At 42.6% G+C, this 23,736-nt stretch overlaps 2 protein-coding genes across 10 annotated transcripts in view; both read right to left on the bottom strand.

The window, feature by feature from the left end:
* Positions 1-155: 155 nt before the first annotated feature.
* pask (PAS domain containing serine/threonine kinase) lies at positions 156-10,226 on the bottom strand. The gene is made up of 21 exons (XM_034556277.1): positions 9,866-10,226; positions 9,504-9,725; positions 8,988-9,217; positions 8,541-8,711; positions 8,311-8,445; positions 8,078-8,212; positions 7,643-7,880; positions 6,955-7,136; positions 6,734-6,863; positions 6,260-6,431; positions 5,431-5,663; positions 5,037-5,166; positions 3,900-4,474; positions 3,669-3,811; positions 3,403-3,570; positions 3,108-3,233; positions 2,846-2,980; positions 2,552-2,751; positions 2,058-2,191; positions 1,254-1,403; positions 156-781 (listed from the first exon to the last, which is right to left on the bottom strand). The coding sequence occupies exons 2-21, from the start codon at positions 9,706-9,708 to the stop codon at positions 618-620; spliced, it is 3,756 nt and encodes a 1,251-aa protein (XP_034412168.1). The 5' UTR covers positions 9,709-9,725; positions 9,866-10,226; the 3' UTR covers positions 156-617.
* Positions 10,227-10,574: 348 nt separating this feature from the next.
* kcnab1b (potassium voltage-gated channel, shaker-related subfamily, beta member 1 b) overlaps positions 10,575-23,736 on the bottom strand; it is a 34,020-nt gene continuing 20,858 nt past the window's right edge. For 8 of the 9 annotated variants that reach the window (XM_034555760.1, XM_034555754.1, XM_034555756.1 and 5 more), the window contains 8 exons: positions 22,137-22,180; positions 19,682-19,768; positions 15,264-15,349; positions 12,723-12,843; positions 12,534-12,628; positions 12,254-12,374; positions 12,065-12,153; positions 10,575-11,961 (listed from right to left, as the gene is read on the bottom strand). In XM_034555760.1, the coding sequence (XP_034411651.1) occupies positions 11,872-11,961; positions 12,065-12,153; positions 12,254-12,374; positions 12,534-12,628; positions 12,723-12,843; positions 15,264-15,349; positions 19,682-19,768; positions 22,137-22,180 (733 nt within the window). In that variant the 3' untranslated portion in view covers positions 10,575-11,871. The remainder of the gene's footprint in view (positions 11,962-12,064; positions 12,154-12,253; positions 12,375-12,533; positions 12,629-12,722; positions 12,844-15,263; positions 15,350-19,681; positions 19,769-22,136; positions 22,181-23,736) is intronic. The other variant, XM_034555761.1, reaches the window with a different exon arrangement.

Below are 23,736 nucleotides of genomic sequence, written 5' to 3'. Positions count from 1 at the left end.
CTTCTTGAATATAAAATTCAAATACATTTACAATGATTGCATGAAAGACTTTCTGCAGTTTTGATCAACAGGCAATTTCTCAAAACAAGGAGCAACACATTTGTGGTCAAATATTTATTAATGTATACAAATAAATAGATAAAATATTGTAACTATACTTACAATTTTTTATTTAAAACACTCAAGATTAAAATTGTGAACACAAAACAAAAGCTTAATTAATAAAACAGTTCCCTTTAATTAAACTAAATTATCTGTCTGCTTTCTCTTAAACAACTCAAGGTTGTGGCCACTTCTGGATCCCTGTAACAATTACTATGATTTTAATGCTTTATATTTAAGTTCAAAGAATAAATTAAATGCATAATTTAAAAAGGAAATCATTTGCACTCCGTAATTACAAACATTGAACATTATATTCATTCATTGGCATCGAGCTGTATAAAATTCATGAAGGCAAAGTCCATTTGTCTCTGAAAGACTACTCTCGGTACGGTAGTGTTTGATTATGGGATTGGACTAAGACAAGCTTCCCCGTTTCTTACTTTACACTTTATGTCCTCTTTGTACTGCTGCACACTAAATGTTGGATGGATGGTTGAGCACAAATGCAGTCTTTAATCTTCATGGAGGTACTTCTGAAGCTCTGTTTCTAGGGCCATCGACAACATGTGATCTTCATCTTCTTCCTCATTATCAGGAAGAGTCTCGTCATGTTCATCTGGGAACAAGTGATGCCCGATAAACACTTTAGGAATGGGCTCCAGGGGGTGTGGTGAATCTGTGAAAAGAAGAGAGGATCCGGAGTACATGAGCTGTGACTGACTTCAATTTGAACAATGGAGAAAACAGATTGTACGATTCTGGACGGCAACGTCTATGCAAAGAAACGGTGTGGCATCACAAAACATCCACTAATGACGTGTGCATTCACGAACCTTTAAAATGAAACAACAAGCCGGCCCAGGTGCTATTTCGTACTACTTTAAAGTTTGATGGTATAGGTATTTGAAGTCTAGTTCAAGAACATTAAGACTAAAGCCGAGCAGCAGTTGTCCGGACAGAGCTTACTCAATCAGTTCAGGGGAGTTAGCAGCTCGTTAAAGCAACGTGGGGAAATAAGGGATAAATATACCAATTTAGAGATTCATTAACAAATATTTCAAAATGTCCAAAGAAAGTGATATTTAATTACAGGTTGAGTGCAATAGTATCTGAAGTGAAAAAGCTAGCTCTTGTGTTAGAGTACTCACAGTAGCTCTGAGTTGCAGCGACCACCTCTGTCCAGCTGTACTCTACCAGTGAAATGGGCTGGCTGACCCAGAACTGCAGCAGCAGCTGGTCCAGAGTCATTCTCTGAGGGGGATCAGGGTGCAGCAGCCCACGTAACACACCATGCAGGTCTGAGAGGGTACAGAGAGAAATTTCAGCACAGAAGAAAAATGTTTGGAGAAACGGAAGGGGTCATTTTTATGACAACGTATTCGGGCTGCTGATGTAGTAGTACAAAACCATGGTCACAAAAAAGTGTAGTTTGTTAATGTCGTCACATTGTTTCATCACACCACAGATGCCCCCGTTAAAGGTGAGCCGCCGAGTGCAATACATGTGATATTGTAGCAGATTCTCCATCCATCCTCTTCCAGAGGTCCCTCTCCCCGGCAAACTCTCAGTTCACCATAATCTGTGGTTCAACACAAGCGCTTATGTCCTGTGGCTTTTTCCATTCACACTGACAGTGACAGCTGGGCACAGGCCCGTGAAACCTCTGTGTGTAACTACGGAAACGCAGTGCGTTTGTAGTAACGTGTCATTCTGCTCTGCTGAATTAAGACACTTTTTGTGTCGTTAAAGATGCCAACAATTGTTCGTCACCACTTTCCCGTGACTTCTCCTCGGTTTCTTTCATAAACTTATATTTAATCGCACAAATTAAATTGGTTTAGTACATATTTTTTCACGCCTCCATATTTATTTTCCTACAGTGGGCCTAACACACAAGTTTACTATGTAACGGTTATTGAAAACCACACCACTAGCAAAGCACAGCAGTATACCTGGAGAGAGGGGGAACGGGGGCTTTAGTTTGGCATCCAGGATCTCCCCAACGCCACAGAAAGGGTTCTCACTGAATAGCAGAGTGTAGAGCAACACACCAAGAGACCACATCTCCAGCTCTGGACCCTCATAGCTACAACCAAACAAGGACACAAAAACCTTTAAATAAGCATATAATTAGCAATATGGAAAACATGGCAGCATTATATTCCCCAGTTAATTTAGTGTCTGTGTACGGCTTTGTTACTTTACAATTGGTATATCCTTAAAGCACCATATAGTTTCATTGTACATTGTAAAGGTTAATGAGTCATGTAAGTCATACAGGACTGGAAAACAGTGCCTTGACCTAGATTCTGCTTTAATGCTTTGTGAAAACTGTAATTACAAGGACACCTTTAAACTAAACCATCTATAAAAAAAAGAAGAAGCTAACCAATATGAAATGTCCTATTTGTTGGAACAAATATCACTTGTCGTATTATGTACATACGGATTTCCCTGAAGCACCTCCGGGGAGCAGTATTCCAGTGTGCCACAGAAATTGTAAAAGAGCTTCCTGGGAGCCATCATGGCGGCAGAGCCAAAGTCTATCAGTCGAATGTGGAAACATTTGTCAATGATGATGTTCTCATCTTTAATGTCCCTGTGAAGGATGTTTTTCGACCGCAAATAGAAAACAGCGGCCACCAGCTGGGAAGAGACAGAACATCCAGTTCAGACTAATGAACGCTTCTCAAGTCAGAGCCGATGCTCCTGTCATCTATTTTCTTGCCCATGTACATACCTGTCTAAAGATGTAGCTGGCCAGGGGCTCATCCAGCCTTGGCTGCATGTCTATGAACTCAAAAAGGTCTAAGCCATCTCCATGTTTCTCCATCACCATCTGGAAGTAACTCCCATTCTCAAACACCTCCAGCACCTAGTGGCACACACACACACACACACACACACACACACACACACACACACACACATATAGGATGAGCTAAATAATTTAGCATTACAAAATTACAACCATGTGTCTTAAAGCCTTAAAGCCCAGTTACCCTGACGATGTTGTGGTGCTGTACTCGTGTCAGTATGGCAATCTCCTGGCTGACTGGTCCCAGCATGGGATCTTCTACCCAGCAGTCACTTACTATCCTTGCCTTGCTAATGAACTTCACTATCACCTAAAAAAAAAACAAAAAAAAAACAGGTTGTCACAACAATCATATCACTTTTGAAAATCTTGTGATTTATCTTGGTTTCGATAAAAAAAAAAACATATTTCTACATAGACATGTTGTATATACACGAAGAATGGGTTATGTTTCAGCATTAATGAAAATATGTTCTTACTTCTGTTCCATCAGAGCGCCTATTTGCTTTCCACACAAACCCAAAGGCTCCTTTACCCACAGCTTTAAGAGGCTGGTACTCTTCTTCAAACTGCCCGTCACAGGCGCGGGACTGCTCTAGATCCATGGTGGAGCGTAATACCTCCCCATGACTGGCCTCACCAATCCTCTAAAGGAGGAGAAGAGTACAGATGCATGACTTTAAAAGCAGAACATCACATTTCACATTTTGATAGAAGAGATAGTTTGTGCCATGCCAACACTGACCTCTCCTAGACTGGCTCCTGACTGGTTGTGCAGTGGTCGATCTGAATGCAATAGTGCCCCCTGCTGGCCAGGCCTACTCATCCACACACAGAACATGGAGCTTCCATCAGGGAGGTTAGTCCTGCACACATCACACTGCACATCTGGAGAGAAAATAAGGTACTGGTTGAAGGTTTTTAACACCATGTGTAGAATATTTGAGGGAAGATTAACAGTTGCAGTCGTACCAACCTACTGTCGTGCCATCTCTGTGGTACGCGCTTCCTTCGTATCGCCCCTCTAGTATCTGTGAGGTGTCTGAGGATCCGCTGTGTCCATTCCCCTTCTGTTTCTTAGGAGTCGATGTGGCAGGAATGTCGGTAATTGACTGATTACCATCGTTCACTGGCATGCAGAACTCTTGACTCTTTTCTTTGTGAATTGAAGAAAGAGCTGCCCACTGATCCGGCTCGCCCTGGTTGTTTTCTACTCGCGCTTCACTTGAGCTTCTGTCCTCGACACCAGCGTTCCCAGTCTCAGCTTCCAGGTCGGACCCTACCACGCAGGGGGAGGGTGTACGCAGCAGCTCAGCTGTATCGCAGGATGTCATAGAGTGTTGGTCATCATTGTACCCTCCGCAACTGAGAAGCTCTATACTACTGCTCAGATCTAGGTCGGCTAGGGCCCGGGTCACCACATCTCCATTGCTGTTGACGTCCAGAAAACAGCTGGCTGAGTCTACTATGTGTGCGGAGCGAGAATCCTCTGCCGGGCCTGGATCAGAACCACCATGGTCAGCATACTTTTCACAGAAGCCAGAGGACGACCTGGGAAATTGAGTTTCAATAAACTGATGACGAAGAACAACAACAACAACTGATGGCAATACATCAAATGGCAAATCTTTCAAGAACAAAAAACAATCCAGATGGCATTATTTTATCAAAAGAACATTCTGATGAATGTTAACAGTTTTCTTTCCAATCTCAAGCTGGCATGTCACTGACAATTAGGGTCACATCAAATTCGCATCACTGAAAACTCAGTGATGCCTCAGTAGCCTATTTCAGTGGCTACTAACTACTAGTGAAAAGTTATTCACTCCAAATAGAAGCCATTTAATTATTTTGAGGTTGTCATGGCCAGATAGATACATATCCCTATTTTTCACTAAATTGAGATTGAGAAGTGATGTCGTATGCAAATCAGTGCTGACTTATCCTTGGATTAGCCTTAGTAATGGAAAAAGCTAATGGGATGTCTTAACAATTACATTTGAGATTTAGTGATTACATGCAATTAAAATTAAAGCCAGTTACATATTTTGGTGCTAAAATTGGAAAGAACGGTCTCTTAACACACAGAATTGCAACTTGTAACAAACCCCACCTGCTCTCCAGTGAGATGACCTCAAAGCTGGAGTCCTGGAGGACGGCGGTACATAAGTGATGGGCTTTGCCTCTGTCAGGATAGGTGCCACCCACCCTGACAACAGCATGGCCATTCTGACTGGGAGTGTCTGAAGAAGTAAAACAAATAAAAATTACAAAAAAAACACTGAACAATGTTCAAAGACTGCTATTTTAATGCCATTGCTCACTGTAAATATGAAAAGACTCCACACAATATGAAATAATTACACATAACATGTCTGCACAATGTTCTGTTGGGTTTCTGAGGTGAGAGTTTCCGTACCCGTTCCAATATATAGCGGTTTAGTTTTGGGGTTTGAAGGAAGAACTACAAGTACATTACTGAACTAAAACTACAAGTCACATCATACCTGAGATGATCCCGGTGGCAGGTTGATTATTTCTATGAACTTCACCGCCAGGCTGCTGGTCTTGGTTATGGTGCGGTGGTCCGGTGGTTACCAGGCAGTAGGTCTCGTCTCCTGGAGGTTCCACCAAGGCAAATGGCTGGAGGAGTGCCTGAGTGCTATCAGCACCGTCTAGCTGGCTCGTGCAGAGAGCCGCCTGGACTGCTTCCTCCATCAGCTCTCTAGTGTCATCAGTCCTGAGGAAAAAAGAAGCATTGTAATGCCAATCAGGATCAAAAAACAATGTAATGATCATTTTATAAAAGAGGCATCTAGTACTAGATATATTTTGAAAATAATGTTGTGATCAGACATGTGCACATACAGAAAGATTTAAACCTCTGCTAGATGTTGCTTATAATCAGTGCATTCATAGATTTCTGACTGATCCATAAATCCCTCAAGATTTATTTTTCCTTGTATGAGAGTGAGGCAACTGCCAAAAATAATCTATTGTAAATGTGACGTTTAATCGTCACTTCTTATTCACAATGAATTTAAATCTCATTTGAATATTGGCCTTAAGTTGTGTTTTCATATTTACTGCCAGGCACATTCAATATTCACGCAGTCTGCTGCTTTTAGATTTGTGGATGTTGGTACAGCTGGTTTTATGCAGCTTTTGTGTGTTGATTAGTCGTAAAAAAAATACAAAAACACTGGCACATAACTTTGTGAACAGTTTAACACGGTCACAGTCATGACGTTTGTAACTCTTTGGTTGTATGTAGTTGAGGTTTTGACTAAACGCATTTAGGTAGTCAATGACAAGGACATAGGGATTGCTACTTACATTAACACTCTTGTGGAGGTGACAGCAGGAGCAGAAAGGGTAGACAAAGCGCTGCCTGGTTTCTCCAGCCTGGTGCTGGTTCCAGTGAAGATTCGGCCTCTCGCTGTGGAGGTTCTTCCCAGAACAGCCTGATGCACCATGGCCATATCACCAGCCACCAGTGAGGAAGGGTCTAAGGAGAAAACATTAATCGAGCACAATTCAAACAAATAGTAGTGTATCACAAGTCAAAAAAGAACAGGAATAAAATCAAGGAATAAAAGAACAGAGTAGCAGCACTGACATTAAGGGACAATTTTATGAGGTGACACATATACTGTATGTTTACACCAAGCATGTGTATGTTGTTTGACCTGGAGGTTTTGAAAGTCTGACACTGTGCCCACCTAACTTCCAAGTTTAGACTAATCACTACAAGTGGGTTGGGAAAAAGCCGCCATCTTGTACACTTCACAAATACACACAAATGCTCACCATATTTCCCTGACATTTTGGACGAGGCTCTACTTTTATTAACCTCTGCTTGAGAAGCAGAGAAGGAGTTGGCCTTTTTGTCCACGTCAGACATCCATCCGTAGAAACCAGGCATCAGAAAAGTGACACTCTGTTGATGACCAAGCAGCAGAGACAGGAGGTGAGAGTTGGCAAGGCAGTCAATCCAAAGCAACCTTGTTCGGCTGGTCATGTCAGCTAACCTTGCTCAGCAGCTCGTCCTTGTCATAGCCAAACAGACTGAGAGCCAGGTGGTCGTGGATGCTGCAGATTGAGCCATCAGAGCGGAGCAGGAGGAGACCGCTCAGAGGAGTAAACACCCAAACTGTTCCCGAGTACTCCAGTGCAGGGCTGGGGGAGAGGGCGATTCTGTCCACTTTCACTTCTGGAAGAATCCAGACACGCATTGAAAAAGCACAATTCGTTGCTACATTACGGTACAAGATGAGTGATGTCTATTGGGGTACGTAGTTTTACACAATAGTGACTATTTTGCATAATTGATTGGTTAAACATTGTCGCCAATATCGGATCCAGCTAATTGAGTCAGCATCAGCCAGTGCTGGGAAAACCTCCAAGGATCTCAAAACTGTCAATGTTTCATGAGCTAAAAAAAAAACAGTGTTTTCATTAGTGTATAATCAACTGATATTAAGAATCGCTGGGATTTCGCTACCTTAAAATGAACCGTTTATATCTACAAAGTAAAAGAAAAAATTTTTTTCATTACTTTTCCATCAGGGGTTGTACAGCGTGTGTATATGTTTCTTATTATAAAAGGCTGAGGAGTGTATACACACATATATATATACATACACATACACTGAAGGATGTTCAGAGTGTTTTTAATCCCTCTCTGACCTAGCATTATAACAAAATAAAACACCTTACCAGAGGATGGCTCTTCAGGGTTTAAGCCGTTTGACTTGCACACAGAGGAGGTGAGCGGACAGCATGGCCGGTTTTCCTCTGCATCTGATCTTTCAAGACACTCGGTTGAGCAGGTGCAACCAGTCCCATTGTTTTGATGTTGGGGCTTCCCACATACCACTGCCCCCTGAAGTTTGACACACAGTGGGACGGATGCACCCCCTCTGCTTTTACCACAAACTCTCTGAATCCTCAGCATCTGAAAGAAGGAAAGAAATGCAAAGTCAAGGATAACGGACTTACAGAAATACCTGAGATACCTGAGCTTAAAATGTTGTGGGATAATATTCTTTTCTCTGTGTTCCTGAACTGTCTAAGAAGCATATTGATAAACAGAAACTTGAAGCAAAGCTTCCTTCGCTGAGTGGTACAGTTTTGGCTGTAAAGTGTGCTTACTTTGGGCAACGCATTACTGTGCAGGGGGATTTGTAAAGAGGGGATTAGCTCCTTCACAGACACCCCTTTCAACTCGTTGGGATGTTGGTATCCATGGAGATGGGCAAACGCCAAGTCACAGGTTAGGATACTACCCTAGAAGGAAAATGTAGCCAGTAGCATGTACATGAATGCAGAAATTCTTATGAAAAATGCAAAAGATAAAACAAAAACCACACTGCTCACATACTCACGTCTTGTGTAAAGGACAGAAAGGCTGATACCCGTTCCACACTTTCCATCATGACAAGCCAGTGCTCTTCATTTTGTGACCGTCTGTGGGTACACACTGACACTGGCATCTCTCCAGATAATGTCACAACATCCACCTACACGATAAATGGCACGTTAAACATACAAAAAAAACCACTTAAAATATATATATTTTTTTAAGTTTGCTGAAGATTAACTAGCATTTTTATACCACTTTTCCAGACACAGACACAACAGTTCCATCCATCATGGGAAAATCTTCTTCCAATGCTTCTTCCAGGACCTGACTGGTTTTCTTCAAGATAGAGACCAGCTTTTTTCCAATCAGCTCATTGGTGGTGCACTCAAGCAGTTGGCAGGCCTGTTCATTTGCTGACAAAATCTGAAAGATTAAGATAAGAAACACATTTACAGCACATTTCTCAGTCGTCACTGCTCTCATTAAAAGGTTGTTTGTTTTTCAACATGGATATTAAACCTATTTTTTTAAATTCACTAAATGACTAATATGGACTAATACGGAACGTAACGTTACAATGGCGCTGCACAATTGCTCTTGCATCTAGTTTTGCAGCGGTTACAACGTTATGTCGCACTACTGTCCCCATTCGTCACTTAAGACTCAAAACCATAGAAAACCCTAAAGTGGACACAGTACCTCTCTGGTTTTATGGTCAACCGTAAGAATAACTTTGTTTGGGTTGATGGTAGACGGAGATCCGGACAGGCCAAAATCTTCAGAGATTAGCTGACTGAACAAGCTTTCCTCCGTCTCTGACATGGTGGATGGATGTGGCAGGGAAACAGCAGAGACTTTGGAGCCACGATGTAAGCTCGAGATTTGAAGGTTTCTTGCTGCGACAGAAGTGCAAATATCCAAACTTTCATCTGGGTGAAAAAAATCAGGGACATCATTTTTTTAATTATTATTTCTCGCACTCTTATTCTCACAATTAGAAAACTACGAATTATTTTCATATTAGCTCACGGTGACTTCTTTAAATAGCTTATTGTGTCCAATAGACATCCCCAAACTCAAATATGGCCATTAGTCAACTTAATTTTATCAAAGAAAAGGAGCACATATAAAACGTTGGTCTCTTGTTTAATCGATTATTTGTGTGTCGACTGTTTAATCATGTCAGTCTGTTACAACTGAATGAGTCACACTCACCGCTCAAGGAACCAGCATAATACCGGCGTTGCAATGCCCAGAGGCTCTTCTTGTACAACGGTCTGCGAGTACATGGGTAGGACTTATTCAGGTCAAAGTCATCCTCCAGGAGATCAGCGCTGAGGTCAGGCACCACACAAATAGTGTCTCCTTTACCTCTAGTGCGTTGGCTCCCCCTCAGAAAAGCCTCAGTCGACAGCGACATTGTTGTTGGTTATCCAGCTGGCATTGATAATGATTGACCCATATAGAGATGCAACATTGAACAATTGTGTATGTTTACAGGTTGGCAGATTACGGCAGGTTCAGCAGACTGAGAACATCTTGTCCGATGTGAAGATTAAGAGCGAAACGACACTCACCCCGAGTCGTAGAAAGAAACTGTTGGGCCTGTTTCCTCCGAGGGAACAGCAGTTTCTGTTGACGCTTGTTGACAAGGTGACAAGGTAGCAAGGTAACGTCACCTCCACTGCGCTTTCCGGCTAACTAGCCATCTGCTAACGTAAACGGCACCGCCACAACAAACAAAACCAAGTCGCGCGGTGTTTGGTTGGTAAATTGCAGTGTTGCAATTTCAACGACTTTAGACCGAGATTACGTCCCTGTGGTGTGAGGACAACTTTGACACCATTCCAGCAGGTGAGTGAAGGAACTAATACGATTGTATGTAAACTGTTTTCACTTCGTCCAGCAGAAGCTTTTGTAAACCGCGGGCTTCTAGCGGCAGCCGAGTAGCTTCAAGGAAGTCCTCTCAGCTCTGGAGCCAATCAGAGACGGCGTTACTAAACGACAACACCTCATTGGATGATTCGCCGGAAACGCCCGCCATTGTTTCCATGGGAACCATGTCACAAAAGCAGGCTCCTATCCCAATATATATATATATATATATATATATATATATATATATATATATATATATATATATATATATATATATATATATATATATATATATATATATATATTTTAAAACAGCTGGACACAGACAAACCCCAACAGCAGTAACTACGGCTGCTTCAAGTCACAGGTTGTTGTTTTTTACTGCAGTTAAGCAAACAATAAATCTAGTTTAGTTGTAATTTTTTTATTTGTAAGGGGCAAATTGGAAGGCATCCATAAGAAAATGACTATAGATATTCTAAAACATACTACATGATAATTCTATGCTCTTTATTTGTATGTACAAATCTGATGAAGGACACTAAAATACATGTTTGAACAGACATTACAAAGATCCTCCCATTACGTATAAAGGTTTAAACTGGCATCTGAGAGAAGTTGGGTAAGAGTTCCAGGTGCAATGACTGCAGGGGTCCATATGATTTTTTTGTTTTTGTTTTTAGTCTCTTAATTAGCTACATGGCTTTACTTCTTAAATTCACACGCTCTCCTTAAGGAGGATCTCACCAACTTCGACTAGACACCATTTTTTGCCACAACACAGACTGGAATTTAATGAATCAGACATTATCCTTACTGACACAAAGTCTGGCATAGTCCAAATAAAAAACGGGCCAAGGGGGCACAATGGGGAAGTACACTATGCTGTACTTTTGCATAAGTGAAAAAGAAAATAATTACAACATGAGTTCAAAAACTAACTCTGACATAGCTGCTTAATAAGAAAAATGTACATAACAGTCCGTACAGATGCATTGAAACATTTTAGTTTAACTCTCTTTGTATTAGCGACATTGTGACCCGAATTTCAGTTAATCCATTACTAAAATAATGTATCTTGTTGACAGGTCAACTCTAGCTGCCATGGGAAATGTAAGCATGTAATCCAGTCTGATGGGACCCATTTACAAACTTCATCATTGATTTTACTTCACATCACAAACATCGAGTTAAGTAGATTTCTGTAACATTGGGTACATTTTGATACACCATCTATTTTTCATGGATTTACTGCACGACCATGAGTTTGTGTGATACTTTGCCTTTTCTTGATTCAATAACGCCCTCATTCATTGCTCGGTAACTGGCACTTGCAAGCTCTCAATCAGCTTGAGCTTGAGCAGTAATCTATTTCATCATTAATCTAATATTAGGATCCTTTGAATTTGTGGTTCAGCAGTTCGTTGGAGCAAAAGATAATTTCTCTGCTGAAATCATCTCCTTGGATCTTCTAACTGTTGTTCAGTCCTGTGGCCGGCTGCTATAGCTGTAGCATGCATGTTTTGTCAAGTAGCTCACTTTACAATAATGAGTACTGGTCCGTCTTCATACAGACAAGGAGCCAAGCTGAACACCTTATGCAGTCACACACACAGTCATACGCGTACACAAGCAAAGGGCACACACTTCTGGTGCCATGGCTGTGAGAAATTTTGGAGCATAGTTCACTAAAAAAGGGTACATCCTAATGGTGGTAGTCCTTTTTACTGCGAGGACGATTTCCCAGCATATGGTCCACTTCTGAGGCAATGCCTGCCGTCATCTTTGGAATCACCTGCACGGTGGACAACACGCAGCACACAATCAATGCCGTGGGATTGGACCAAATAATGGAACAGTAATTCAGTATTATTCAGGCTCAGGAAACATCTTTATACCTGAATGGCTCCCAGGTTCTCTGTTAGCTGTCTTGGATTAGAGGATCCCAGCAGCACTGAGCTCACTCCCTCGTTCCTCAGGCACCAGGCTAAAGATCAGGGATAGGAGTTTTTACAGCCGTTAATATAATATCAAGAATTCAGACAGTACAAAGAGAAACACAGGATTTGGTTGTAAATAATATTTACCTATGGCTAGCTGCGGCAAAGTACATCCGAGCTTCTCCGCGATATGAGTCAGTTCCTTTAGCTTGGCTTGTTGTTTCCTCCCATCCTCACTCATTATTTTCTCCCTCAACCACTGGTATGGCTGGAGGAGCAGAACCAGAATAAAATTTATAATTATTTCTCAAAATGAGGCAGTAATCACGTGAACCAGTTTAACTGCTGCCGTTTTGTATATAAGTCAAAAGATATATTATACAACATGTCGACACAGGCAGGTGGTCAAAAGAAATTTAAGCTGTACCTTCATTGAGGCCCTGGAGGATTCTGGGACACCATTCTCGTACTTCCCAGTGATGATTCCACAGGCCAAAGGTGACCAAGATACCACACCCACACCTAAGACAGAAGAAGAGCCACTGAGCAACACAATCTATTGCAGCACTAAATCTGTTCACAAAAGCTTGACTTCAGAAACTTACTAGAGACCTACCTATCTTATGGTAGAGCTCTGGCAGCTGAGTTTCCACTTTGTCCCTCTGGAAGAAGTGATACTCTGCCTGCTCACACACTGGTGGAATTAGATTAAACTGTCTGGCCACAGAATATGCTTCCTAATTGAATATGAAGAGGGAATAAAAAGAAACCGCAAAATCTTAATGAGATAAAGGACATGTGCAACTGTTGTTTTTGAAGATGTTTTGTTTGTGGTTCTCCCGCTCTTTGTTTGGCATGTGTTCCAACATATCAGATGATTTTGGATGTCCTTGCCCACTTCTAAAGTACAACGAAATGCTGATAGCTTCAGTAGTGTGAACAAAATAGATATACACAAGAAGATATCCACTGTGCTCTGTATATGTGCGCAGCTGCAGGTAACTCGAAAAGGCAACTTTATTGCTCAACAGGATTTAACAGGATTCAAAAACAAACAAAAACAGGCTCATACACATGATCTTCAATGATCTAGACAAGACGAACCGACAAAGGGGAATGACGCCGGGGTCGGCCGGGGGGCCGACGGGACACGGGGAGTTGGGATCGGCCGGGGCGCCGACGGGACACGAGGAGCTGGGGTCGGCCGGGGCGCCGACAGGACACGAGGAGCTGGGGTCGGCCGGGGCGCCAACAGGACACGAAACTGCGGCGTGGACTGTGGCGCAGCATCGGCAGGAACCGGCGTGGACTGCGGCGCAGCGTCGGCAGGAACCGGCGTGGACTGTGGCGCAGCATCGGCAGGAACCGGCGTGGACTGCGGCGCAGCGTCAGCAGGAACTGGCGTAGACTGCGGCCGAAGCAGGACCATGTTTAACGCTCGGAGGGAGTCCATCATGTCCCAGAGAGCGTCCTGGGACAAGGCAAAGGAAGCAAGGGCCGGCCGGAAGTCCGACAGGTCACAGGAAGTTGGGGTTGGCCGGAACACGGAGGCGGCAACAGGAACAGGCGAGGGATGCAGCACGGAGGCGACTGCGGGAACCGGAGTGGTCAGCCGGAACCCTCCACCGACGCGGTCCGGAGGTTTGCGCCCCCCACTCCGGGGCTGGGCCTGCGTAACCTCTGCCCCTGGGGCTACGAGGCCCCCCATAAGCCCAACGGGTCCCGTTGAAGGGGTCTGGTGCCGAGACCCTATGGGGGTTGTAGTTCCCCTTCTGGAGGCTACGAGGGCCCCCATAGGCCAAGCGGGTCCCTTCGAAGGGGTTGTAGGCTGGGTCCATCCTTGGTCGGTTCGTTCTGTTATGTGCGCAGCTGCAGGTAACTGGACCCAAACGCCGTCAACACTCGAAAAGGCAACTTTATTGCTCAACAGGATTTAACAGGATTCAAAAACAAACAAAACAGGCTCACACACATGATCTTCAATGATCTAGACAAGACAAACCGACAAAGGGGAATTACATGAACAGGACTTAAATACAGAGGGCTGGTGCAGGTGATTGGACACAGGAGGAAACAATCAGGGACAGGGCAGACAATCACAGGGACAGGAAGTGCAGAGAAACAGAGGACACGAGAGACAAGGACTTCAAAATAAAACAGGAAACACGACAACACTACAGATCCTGACATAAATCATGTTAGGTTGTATAGATGATGTCATCTTTAACGCCATTTTCTAAAACCATTCTGGAAGATATCTACCTTTGTAATTGCCATGTTGTGGCAATTTAGACAGACCATTTCTAAGTGTGTTCATGATAATAAAAGGGTATGATTACAGGGATACACAAAAAGCAATAATATCAATATATTGCCAGCCTTAAATAGAACCAGGACTGTTTGTTTTTTTACAGGCTTTTTTATTTATTTTTATTTATTTTATTCATTTATCTTGCAGGGACAATGTACATTAATCAACAGTAGGACTGTAAGTGAGCCAGAGTTAGCTAGAGAGACTAATTTCCATCTGCTGTCCCTGGCCAGATGTTTGTAAGGCAGCCTAAAATAACAAAATTCTCAAAATAAAATGGAAATAAAATTCATAGACAAACTGACAACAACATATACACCAAAACCAATACACAGCAAAAAGAAAGGGTACAACAATAGACCAGAGACATAACGGGCTGCAGCATGCATCAGGCAGAACAAACCCAGCTACAATACAACATACACATAAAAAACAAATGCACATATTGGCGAAACAAGCATCAGGACAGAGAGCATATCAATGATTGCACACCTGATTGGCAACAAGCCATTCCTTCAGGTTATCCTTGAACGTTTTGTACGTGTTTTGTGCACGTATGTGTGGTGGCAGAGCATTCCACGAGTGACCTGCCTTCACAGAGAATGTAGATTTGCTAAACGAGCTTGACCTATATGAAATGACACAATCACCTCTTGTAGCAGATCTAGTGAGTCTGCTGCTTTGACTGCTTTGTTTAACAAATTCACTAAGCGGGGGCGGAGCCATACCATTTAAAACTTTTAAAACCAGACACACATCAGTGAATTTTATGATGTTCTCCCAACTCACTTTATCTCGTGTTGGTTGCTAGTAGATACACAAATACCTTTTTCTTTTATCACTCACCATGATCTCCATTGCAGACCACCGGGATGTCCCCCAGTACATGGACATCCCCAGGTTGATCACATGTGTCATCGATCTCACTATCTCTGTAAAAAGAGCAGATATGGACATTGTCAATAATCAAACAGTGGGTGGCGACACAATCACAACTTTTATATAACCCACAGGAAAACGATTTTATTACAGTGCCCATAAAAGACCTGGACAAGGTTTAAAGAAGACTGCACGACACCCATACAAGCCTTTATGTAAAACGGGCACCTCCAGGACTGCAAAAACAAAGATGCTGCTTGTAAGGTATTCTTTGTGAGAAAGGCTTGGGTGCTTTTGATCTCAAACAGATATATTCTTTGCTGAGATCATACTGGGACTTCATATGGCCAAACGCTGCAGGGGTGACATGAAAAGACTCAGCCAACCTTTGGCAGAATGTTGCTTGTGCAGTTAAACAAATCATAGATACAGCTGTAGGGGCTGAAATCAGCTCCAGTGCCCTTTAGTGGATTCTGTAGGCTATTTGTGCCTGGGTAAGTAATGGTGGGTGGAAAAGTGGATAGCCAAAATCATATTTAATAAAAGCTGCTGTGATATTTCTTTCTCAAATGAGTCTTGCAGGGGTATCTCACATCTCAGGAGGAAATATTGCTATTATTTTGAATGTGTGCCTGCTGATGTGTGCACACACTCTCCAATTACTGAAGAAAACAACAACAAGGAGATACATTATAATGTATGTGATCACTTTAGTTAGTTATGATTAGTTTATAATTGCTAGTTGTGGTCTGCAGTTGTACTTAAAATGCATTAATGAAACATTTGCTACATTAAATCAATGTAAATTGTGAAGCGGGAAGAGGGGGTGAGACCAGTGTGTGATTAAATAAGAGTGATTCATTATCATCAGTTGTTCTCTCTCTGAACCAAAATGTAGCTCAGCGAGAGACAGAGCATGTGTGTGTGTGTGTGTGTGTGGGGGGGGGGGGGGAGGAGGAGGGGTGAAGCAGGTAGGATGGTGGAGGGATAACAGTGCATCTGTTCTGCAAGAGGGGGAGGGAGGGATTTTGAGTAATGTAAGGACAGAGGGAAGAATTGTGAACCAAGTTAGAAACCTCAGATCACAGTGAGTTCTCATTAATCCACCTCAGTGACTAGATTCATTATGTGCATACCTACTGGCCATTCTGAACTTCCATTTTCTATTTACGACATCGACTCCAGCACCAGATGCTCACACACTGAGCAAAGTGAGATATCCAACGTACACCATCAACACCCCACCTACATGCACCCACTGCACATGTTCAAGGAGGATGATGTGGGGCAAGTTGTGGGTATGCAAAACATGCACTGCGTTAATATGAAAATTAATCTTAAATTTATGAGATTGGTGGACAATTATGAGGAGGCGATCACTACCACTCTCACATCTGTACTGCCAACGCGCAGATACAGCCAGGTAGCTTAGCCTGGCTCTGTCTCAAGACAATTACATTTGCCTACCAGAACCTCTAGAGCTCACAAATCAAAATGCAATAATTCCTGGAGTCGGACAGGACTCCGATAAGTTACTGCCCTGAGTAAGATATAGATTAAACAAACAAGACGTGACACGTTAATTACTGAGCTTAGTCGGTGCTGGAAGGCCGATTTGTGATCTTTAGATAGAACAGCAAGCTATTTACCCCGTTTCCAGTCGTTATATTAAACTAAGATATGAGAATGATATCTAAATTCTAATCTAACTCTTGGCAAGAATGTGAATACACATATTTCTCAAAATATCCAACGATTCCTTTAATTCGCGATTTACTGGCACAAGAAAGTCTTGTGTTGAATGGAATAGATAATAAAACATAACCACGTTTTTTTTGTAATGTTCGGGACTAATTACTTAATGATTGATATCAGTATAATATACAGTGTTCTATTTCTGCACATGTATGAAATGCATACCGTTTGTTTGTTAAATGCAAATGTACAAACTGCCATTAATCTGCTCGTCCTCTAGGCTTCTCACACTGCAGCCAGCAGGTATCCCAGTGCCCTTCTGCAGAGTGAAGCGAGGAGTGTGGAATACATCATTCAGCAACACAATCAGATGTCCATATTTGTTTGTGAGGGATGTTTATGAGTCTATGAGATGCTTTACCATTTTGAAGCGGATGTTTACGGGGCGGTTATCAATATGTCACACCACAGGAGATTTTCAATGGTTGATGGAGCCCGGCTTAGTGCTATAATCGTGGGAAAGAAGGTTTTAAATTTGGAGCCAAAATGAAGATAAGTATTGAGGTACTGAGTGGGTGAAATGATTCTGCATGCTGCTCTTTATTGTTGAACATTTCCTGGCACTTGAAGGAAAACCCACTTCAGGATGACCGGATGTCTTTGGGTTTGTGTTTAGTATGCTGTGCTAAACACTGGAGGGCTTTTGGCTGGAGGGCTTGGCACAAAGCATATTTATTGACGCTGCGTCTGGTCTTTTCCTCCGCCTCTGTATCCAATGCTTTATTTACTCTGTCCACAGGATTTTCATATTAAGTGGATTGAATAGATACAATTTCGTACATATTGCTCTGTCAAAAATAAAATGAGGCTGAAAGCAACATCGCACTGAGATTTGGAGAGTTCAGGCTACGTACGATATGCCGATTAAAACAACGAGCTGACAATGGTACAGATGCTTCTTCTTGAGGAACATTCTCTTCATATGTGCTATAACGTGAGAGCTTTGCAAACTATACTATGACATGTGAGATGAAATTCCAACTAGGCCTTTAACCCCTCGGGGAAAAACTTCTCTACAGTCTCATCACTGTAAGGGACAGCTGCAACAGTAAAGAGATGGAGAGGAAATGCGAGGGGGCTTCAATCCAAGAAAGGAAGGACACAGGTTGGGCATGTTAGACTGGATGTAGTAGTCAAGAACAAATAGGGGGAAGAGAAAGAGAAACACAACGAGAAGGATAAGTGGACGGTACAAGGATGCGGTGATGGTAACAAAGTGAGACTCTGCAGCCATGACATCACGTTTTTTTGTCCCCAAGGGGATGCACGTTGTCTCACACAAAGTCGAAAGCAGTTAAAGTCACAAGAACAACATAGAAACACAACTTCCACGCAAATGCGTGCGTACACACACACACACACACACACACACACCTGTTCCTACTCCTATCTTAATTCAACATTTGGAGAAAGTGTTTTTTTTTGTGCCCTTCAATAATATTAATCCTTTTTTAAGTTTCAAGAACATGTGGGTGTGTGAATCAATATCTAAGACATGTACATAACAAGTCCTCTGAACTGCAAATGTCCCGTGTTTTTAGTAGTTTCCAAGGGAAGCTGTTCATGCAGTGCCTCTCTCCCACTCTCTCTCATTAAAAGTGTCTGACCCTCTACACAGTGATTTATGACAGTGGCCTTGCTCCACTGTAGTGAAGGATGAAGAACAGGTGCACAATGTTTTACATTGATTAATGGAGCGACTGTGTGGCACACCTGCTGAAAGCAAAACAGCCTATTTATCTTTATTTGTCAGTGTGTTTTTATCCATCATCTCTTCCTGTGCAGTTTTGATTATCCCGACAGACTCTCAATCCATCAATCAATCTATCAATCAGATTAGACTTTTCTACATCAGTTGTCAATGGTGAATTTACTTTATCTGCAGAGACAGGTCACTAGAAGGTTTGATGGAGCAGGCTGCATGCCAGTCCCCAGTACTACCAGCAGCAGCAAGGCCCCGGGAACAATAAGTATGACAGATTGACCTCCCACGGTCAGCTGGCTCACAGGGAAATATATTTGTGAGCCCAGTGGGACTCCATCCTTTCAGCCAAATACAACCTGGGGACGAGGGTTAGGACTGGATAGAAGAGGGGCCGAAGTATCTGTGAAGGCCACATAAAAAGGAAAAGTAATGAGGAAGAAGTTGTGTGTAAAAAAAATAAATTGCCACATAACGTGGATGTGAGGGAAAGGCATCATTAGCATGTTGAAGGAATGGAGTACACTAGGGCTTGTATCTAGTGAGACTGCAGCCCAAAAATACACCAGCTTCCCCCTAGGGGGGCGGATAATCCTGCTTCTGAAGAACAGGGAGGGCTGGGAGTGGGTGTAGCTCAGAGGCCCTGTGGAAACTAGTGATCCCACAGAGACAGAAAGAGAAGGAGAGTGCCAGACTAAAATAGAGGATGAGAGATCAGGCAAGATTGTCACATTACTTGAAATGCGTGTGTGTGTGTGTCAGTGGTAGAAACACACACCCGACAACAAAGACAAACCCTATTGGTCAAAGGCAAAGGTCACCGGTCCGGTGAGGCCGGTGTCTTTGTCTGTATTTCTCACCTTCTCATGTTACAGAACAACATGTATTGTCCCTACCAGCCCACAGGGTCTGGACAGCCATCACTCACCCTCCATGGGAGTGTTGCTGTCTGGCCGGTTGGCAAAAACCACATCCACATACTCGAGTTGCATCCTCTGGAGGGAACCCTTTAAACCTGAAATGAGAGGAAAGAAGATGTTGAGAAAGATGAAAGTGAGTCAAAGAAAGAAGAAAACTGTCAAAAGGATTCATGTGCATTGAGCCTATTTGTTGTACTGCTGGAATAGATGTGTTACCAACCACAGCGTTGACATATCAATAAATATTTCTAATTTCCAAAATGGTGATTTGACACCCTTATAAATAAGGCTACAACATAGCCCAAATAAGCCCTGAATTAATACTCCTCCTAATACCTGTGGACCAAGGAGTCTTATTACTGTATAATTTATTCCATGACACCTTTGGACAGGGACAATTTGGCCTTGACCTGCAGAGGTCATAATCACATTTGTGCATGTATCACCCTCCAATTATCCTTATGTAGATAAGAAATAGAAATAAAGTTACACAAAAATGTAATAGTTTGAAACTTAAACCCGCAATATGTTTTTATGACACTGTGTATTGTTAATATAACAATACTGATTATTGCTGTTTTTAAATAATTGTGATGGTTCCTAGCGCAGGGCAACAATATACAAAAAAATGTGTTCAAGAGTGCTAGTTTCATAAAAAGGTAAAAGGACAAACAGGGTGAGTGAGATCCTGGGGGATTTAAAGTCAACATGTTCATAAACATGGCAAAGGGACAGTTAACCACATGTGATTCAAGGCCTGCCAGCTGCATCTGGCCTTGCACATCTTTTGATTCCAGCTCGCACGTGAAACTTAGTTGTCATTGTCCATCTGGTTTACCTAGCTGGGGTCATGGTTATGGGACTACAAGTCTGAATCACAATTAGAGTGTTATAAGATTAATCAGTGTAAAGCTGAGTTCACATCACTATCTCATCACTAAGATCTGTGTGGAAAATCATCTATGCAAACTTTGATCCTCGTTACATAAATTAATTCAGTTTTGACAGGTGGTGGAGGAACCAACCAAATCAAAGCTGAGAGGGTGATAATAAAACAATAGGGATCAGAGAAAAGGTTGCACTTGTTTCTTTCTCTCTCTCTCGCTCAGCGTTTGCGGGAAGGGACACGCCGTACGTCGAAGAGAGGATAAGAGATGGCAACAAAGTATTGTGAGCAGATCAGCCCCCATTCACACACAAAGACCAGATGAAAGATGAAACGTGAACACGGGAGACTGTCACAAAGGAGGACAGCAGAGTAGTAGAGAGACAAGGCAAAAGACACTCTTGCGCTCTTGAATATGTGTGAGCGTGCATGGCAGATTAGTGCCAGAGGCTTCATCATTGCCTCCTAATCCCAGCTGAGAGTTTTGCTCTCCTCACCGACGTTCCAACCACATCTTCCTTCCTCTGTCAACTGCACTCCCGCAATCCCGGAAACACCCATTAGCCTACATGGATCCTAATCGGAGCCTGCAACGTCATCGCGAGCAGTGTCTGCTGACTCGTGGATTAGCTGGAATTTACTGGCTGAGAAGGTCTATTTTTGGAGCTGAGAAAAAAATGTGAGATATTGAACCACAAAGCTATTCTACTTGCATCTGCGATGAATAATGCATTAAATTATGTGTTTTGCGAAAGTCTCTTTGAAATGATCAAGGAATTTCTTTGTCCTGTGAGAATGGTAAACACACAAGCTGGTTGCTAGAGAGACTTTGACTTTTCCTTGCACCCCCACAGTTCATCAGCGCTGATCTCTGATATTGAACATTATAGTTTGACACCCCATCATTCCTAGTAAATGTCATTGACTGGCCTGTGGTGGGATGCCAACCAGGAGTGAGGATGATGGTGTCAGCAGCTGTTTAAATGTATTACCCTACAGTAAGGAGGGGCGCTGCACCTTTCTCTAATGGATGGCACCTATCATCTGGACTGGCTTTAGCTAATCCTTCCCCTTTTTTAGTACGTGTCCTTCCGAAGTCTAGTTCCCCTTCTCCTGGGGAAGGTTTTGGAGGCTGCGGTGAATGTTAATAACGTGGGAGAGAGCTGAGTCACTGCAGGAGGGGCATTGCGCTGTGGACTGGATGGCGAGTTGTTAGTGGGGTAGAGTGGGCCAATGGGAACAGAGTGGTATGTCATCATAAGCTAAAGGAAGGCCATGACTCTTCTAAAAAAAAGGAGAGGAGAGGAGTGCTATAGGATACTGGATAACTTTTAGTGTATTAGCTTCTTAATAAGACTGAAAATACAAAACATCTGTCACGGTTTAATGTACATTATACAACATTAAAATTCAGTGTGCACCTGCCGATACAAATCGAAGAGCAGCGAGGAGACACAGACGGGAAGAACGAGGGGGAGGAAAAGAGATAAAAGAGGGAGATTACAGGAGTGCAGCGGGACTCCGAGTGATGGGGTGACGTGAAGGACAACGCAGCGGAGAGAAAATCGACTTGTTACCTTCAATGATGTGTTTTCTGTTGAGGCCTCTCTCTGTCTCTGCTCTGCAACAGGAGGGAAAGAAGTGCATGTCACACGCCTGCATTCACACATTCATGCACATAGACAACACTCTCATGGATGTAAGCAGATCATTAAACAAGCCAAACAAGAGCCTGCATAACAAACAAATCACTGAGGAGAAATACACCCACTCGACGCTCAGCAGTGTGCCCACAGCTATAGAACACACTGTGCAGTGTGTCTGTGCACACAAGGCTTGTGGTCACTGTCTTGTCCTGATCACCAGTCCAGTCCAGTCCAGGTGAGACGCAGGTGAACATATATCGGGGCAAAGAACTGGACAATCACTTGGTTGAAAATATAGTACAATATCTAATACAGGTTCAATCAAATTTCAACATTTTTATGTATCGTCGCATAGAGACCAAGTGACTTTGTGTGACGACATAAAAATGCCTCTTATAGGTCAATCCCTTATAGCACTCTGAAAGAGGCCATGCAGTACTTTTGATTCATATATACACATAATGGATATTTAACTTAAAGTCTTTAAAGAGTTAAAAGACATGAACTTGACTGTTGTGGTGCATCTTTTGTTATGCTTTTATTTATTTTGTGGCCACTTTGAGGCTGCGTAACATGTCATAAACGCAAAAAACTAACAGCATCTTATGAAGTTGTTAAGGCAAATATGTTAGCATAATATTGCCTATTTACACATCATATTTAGCAACCATTTGGATGCTAAATATGAGTCCAATATTGATGTTAAATACGAGTCCAATATTTACTCTCCTTATAGATCTGTATAGGAGTCAAAACAGTGACAATGTGAAGCTATAAAACTGGAACACCTGCAAATCTCCAAAACTGTCATCATTTTCACATGTTCGCATGTTTTCCATTTGATTCTTGCCCAGGGTTATAATAATGTATGACAAACTGCTGTCCCTCCTCCATTTTTAGCATGTTTTCTTACTTTTGGGTAGTTAAAAAATAAAGTGTGCAGATGTCTGCTGTGTGTTAGGGGGATGAGCTGCTTGACAGGCCTCTCAGCTCACTCAGTGGGGGGTTAAGCAGTTGTAATGTAAATCCATCCAGCGTGGGGACTGGTTTTGTTGTCTTGACAATTGTCTGAGAGAATGACCTTAAATTACATTTTCACAATCGGCCCTACTCTACTCATCTACATAACATATTGAAATGTGAACCAGAGGAAGAATAAGTATGTACTTATGGAGCTTCTACTTCCCCCAGTACGAGCCTGAAGACTTTTAGAAACAGAGAGAATGTTACTAATGCAGACTGAGAGCAGAATACTTGCATGTCAGAAGAAGCAGATATGACTTTTGGCAGTTTGGCAAGAAAGTCTGAGGAAAAGTATGAAGGGAATCAAGAGGGGGTGAGAGAACATGGCCATGTTGAAATTTGCGTGTGTGCCACTCATTTTCCGAGCGTTTCCTCCATGTCTGTGCGCCTGTGGGTTTTCCAAAATGGTGGATGCCATGTGACGCTGTATGGCTAATGTTGTAATGTGTAGCCTGTTGTTGGCCTCAACACCTGAGGAGGAAGATACACATGCTGGACGCCATACACA

The sequence above is a fragment of the Cyclopterus lumpus genome, chromosome 17, assembly GCF_009769545.1.
Source record: "Cyclopterus lumpus isolate fCycLum1 chromosome 17, fCycLum1.pri, whole genome shotgun sequence".
NCBI lineage: Eukaryota > Metazoa > Chordata > Actinopteri > Perciformes > Cyclopteridae > Cyclopterus > Cyclopterus lumpus.
This window is presented reverse-complemented; position numbering and strand designations above follow the sequence as displayed.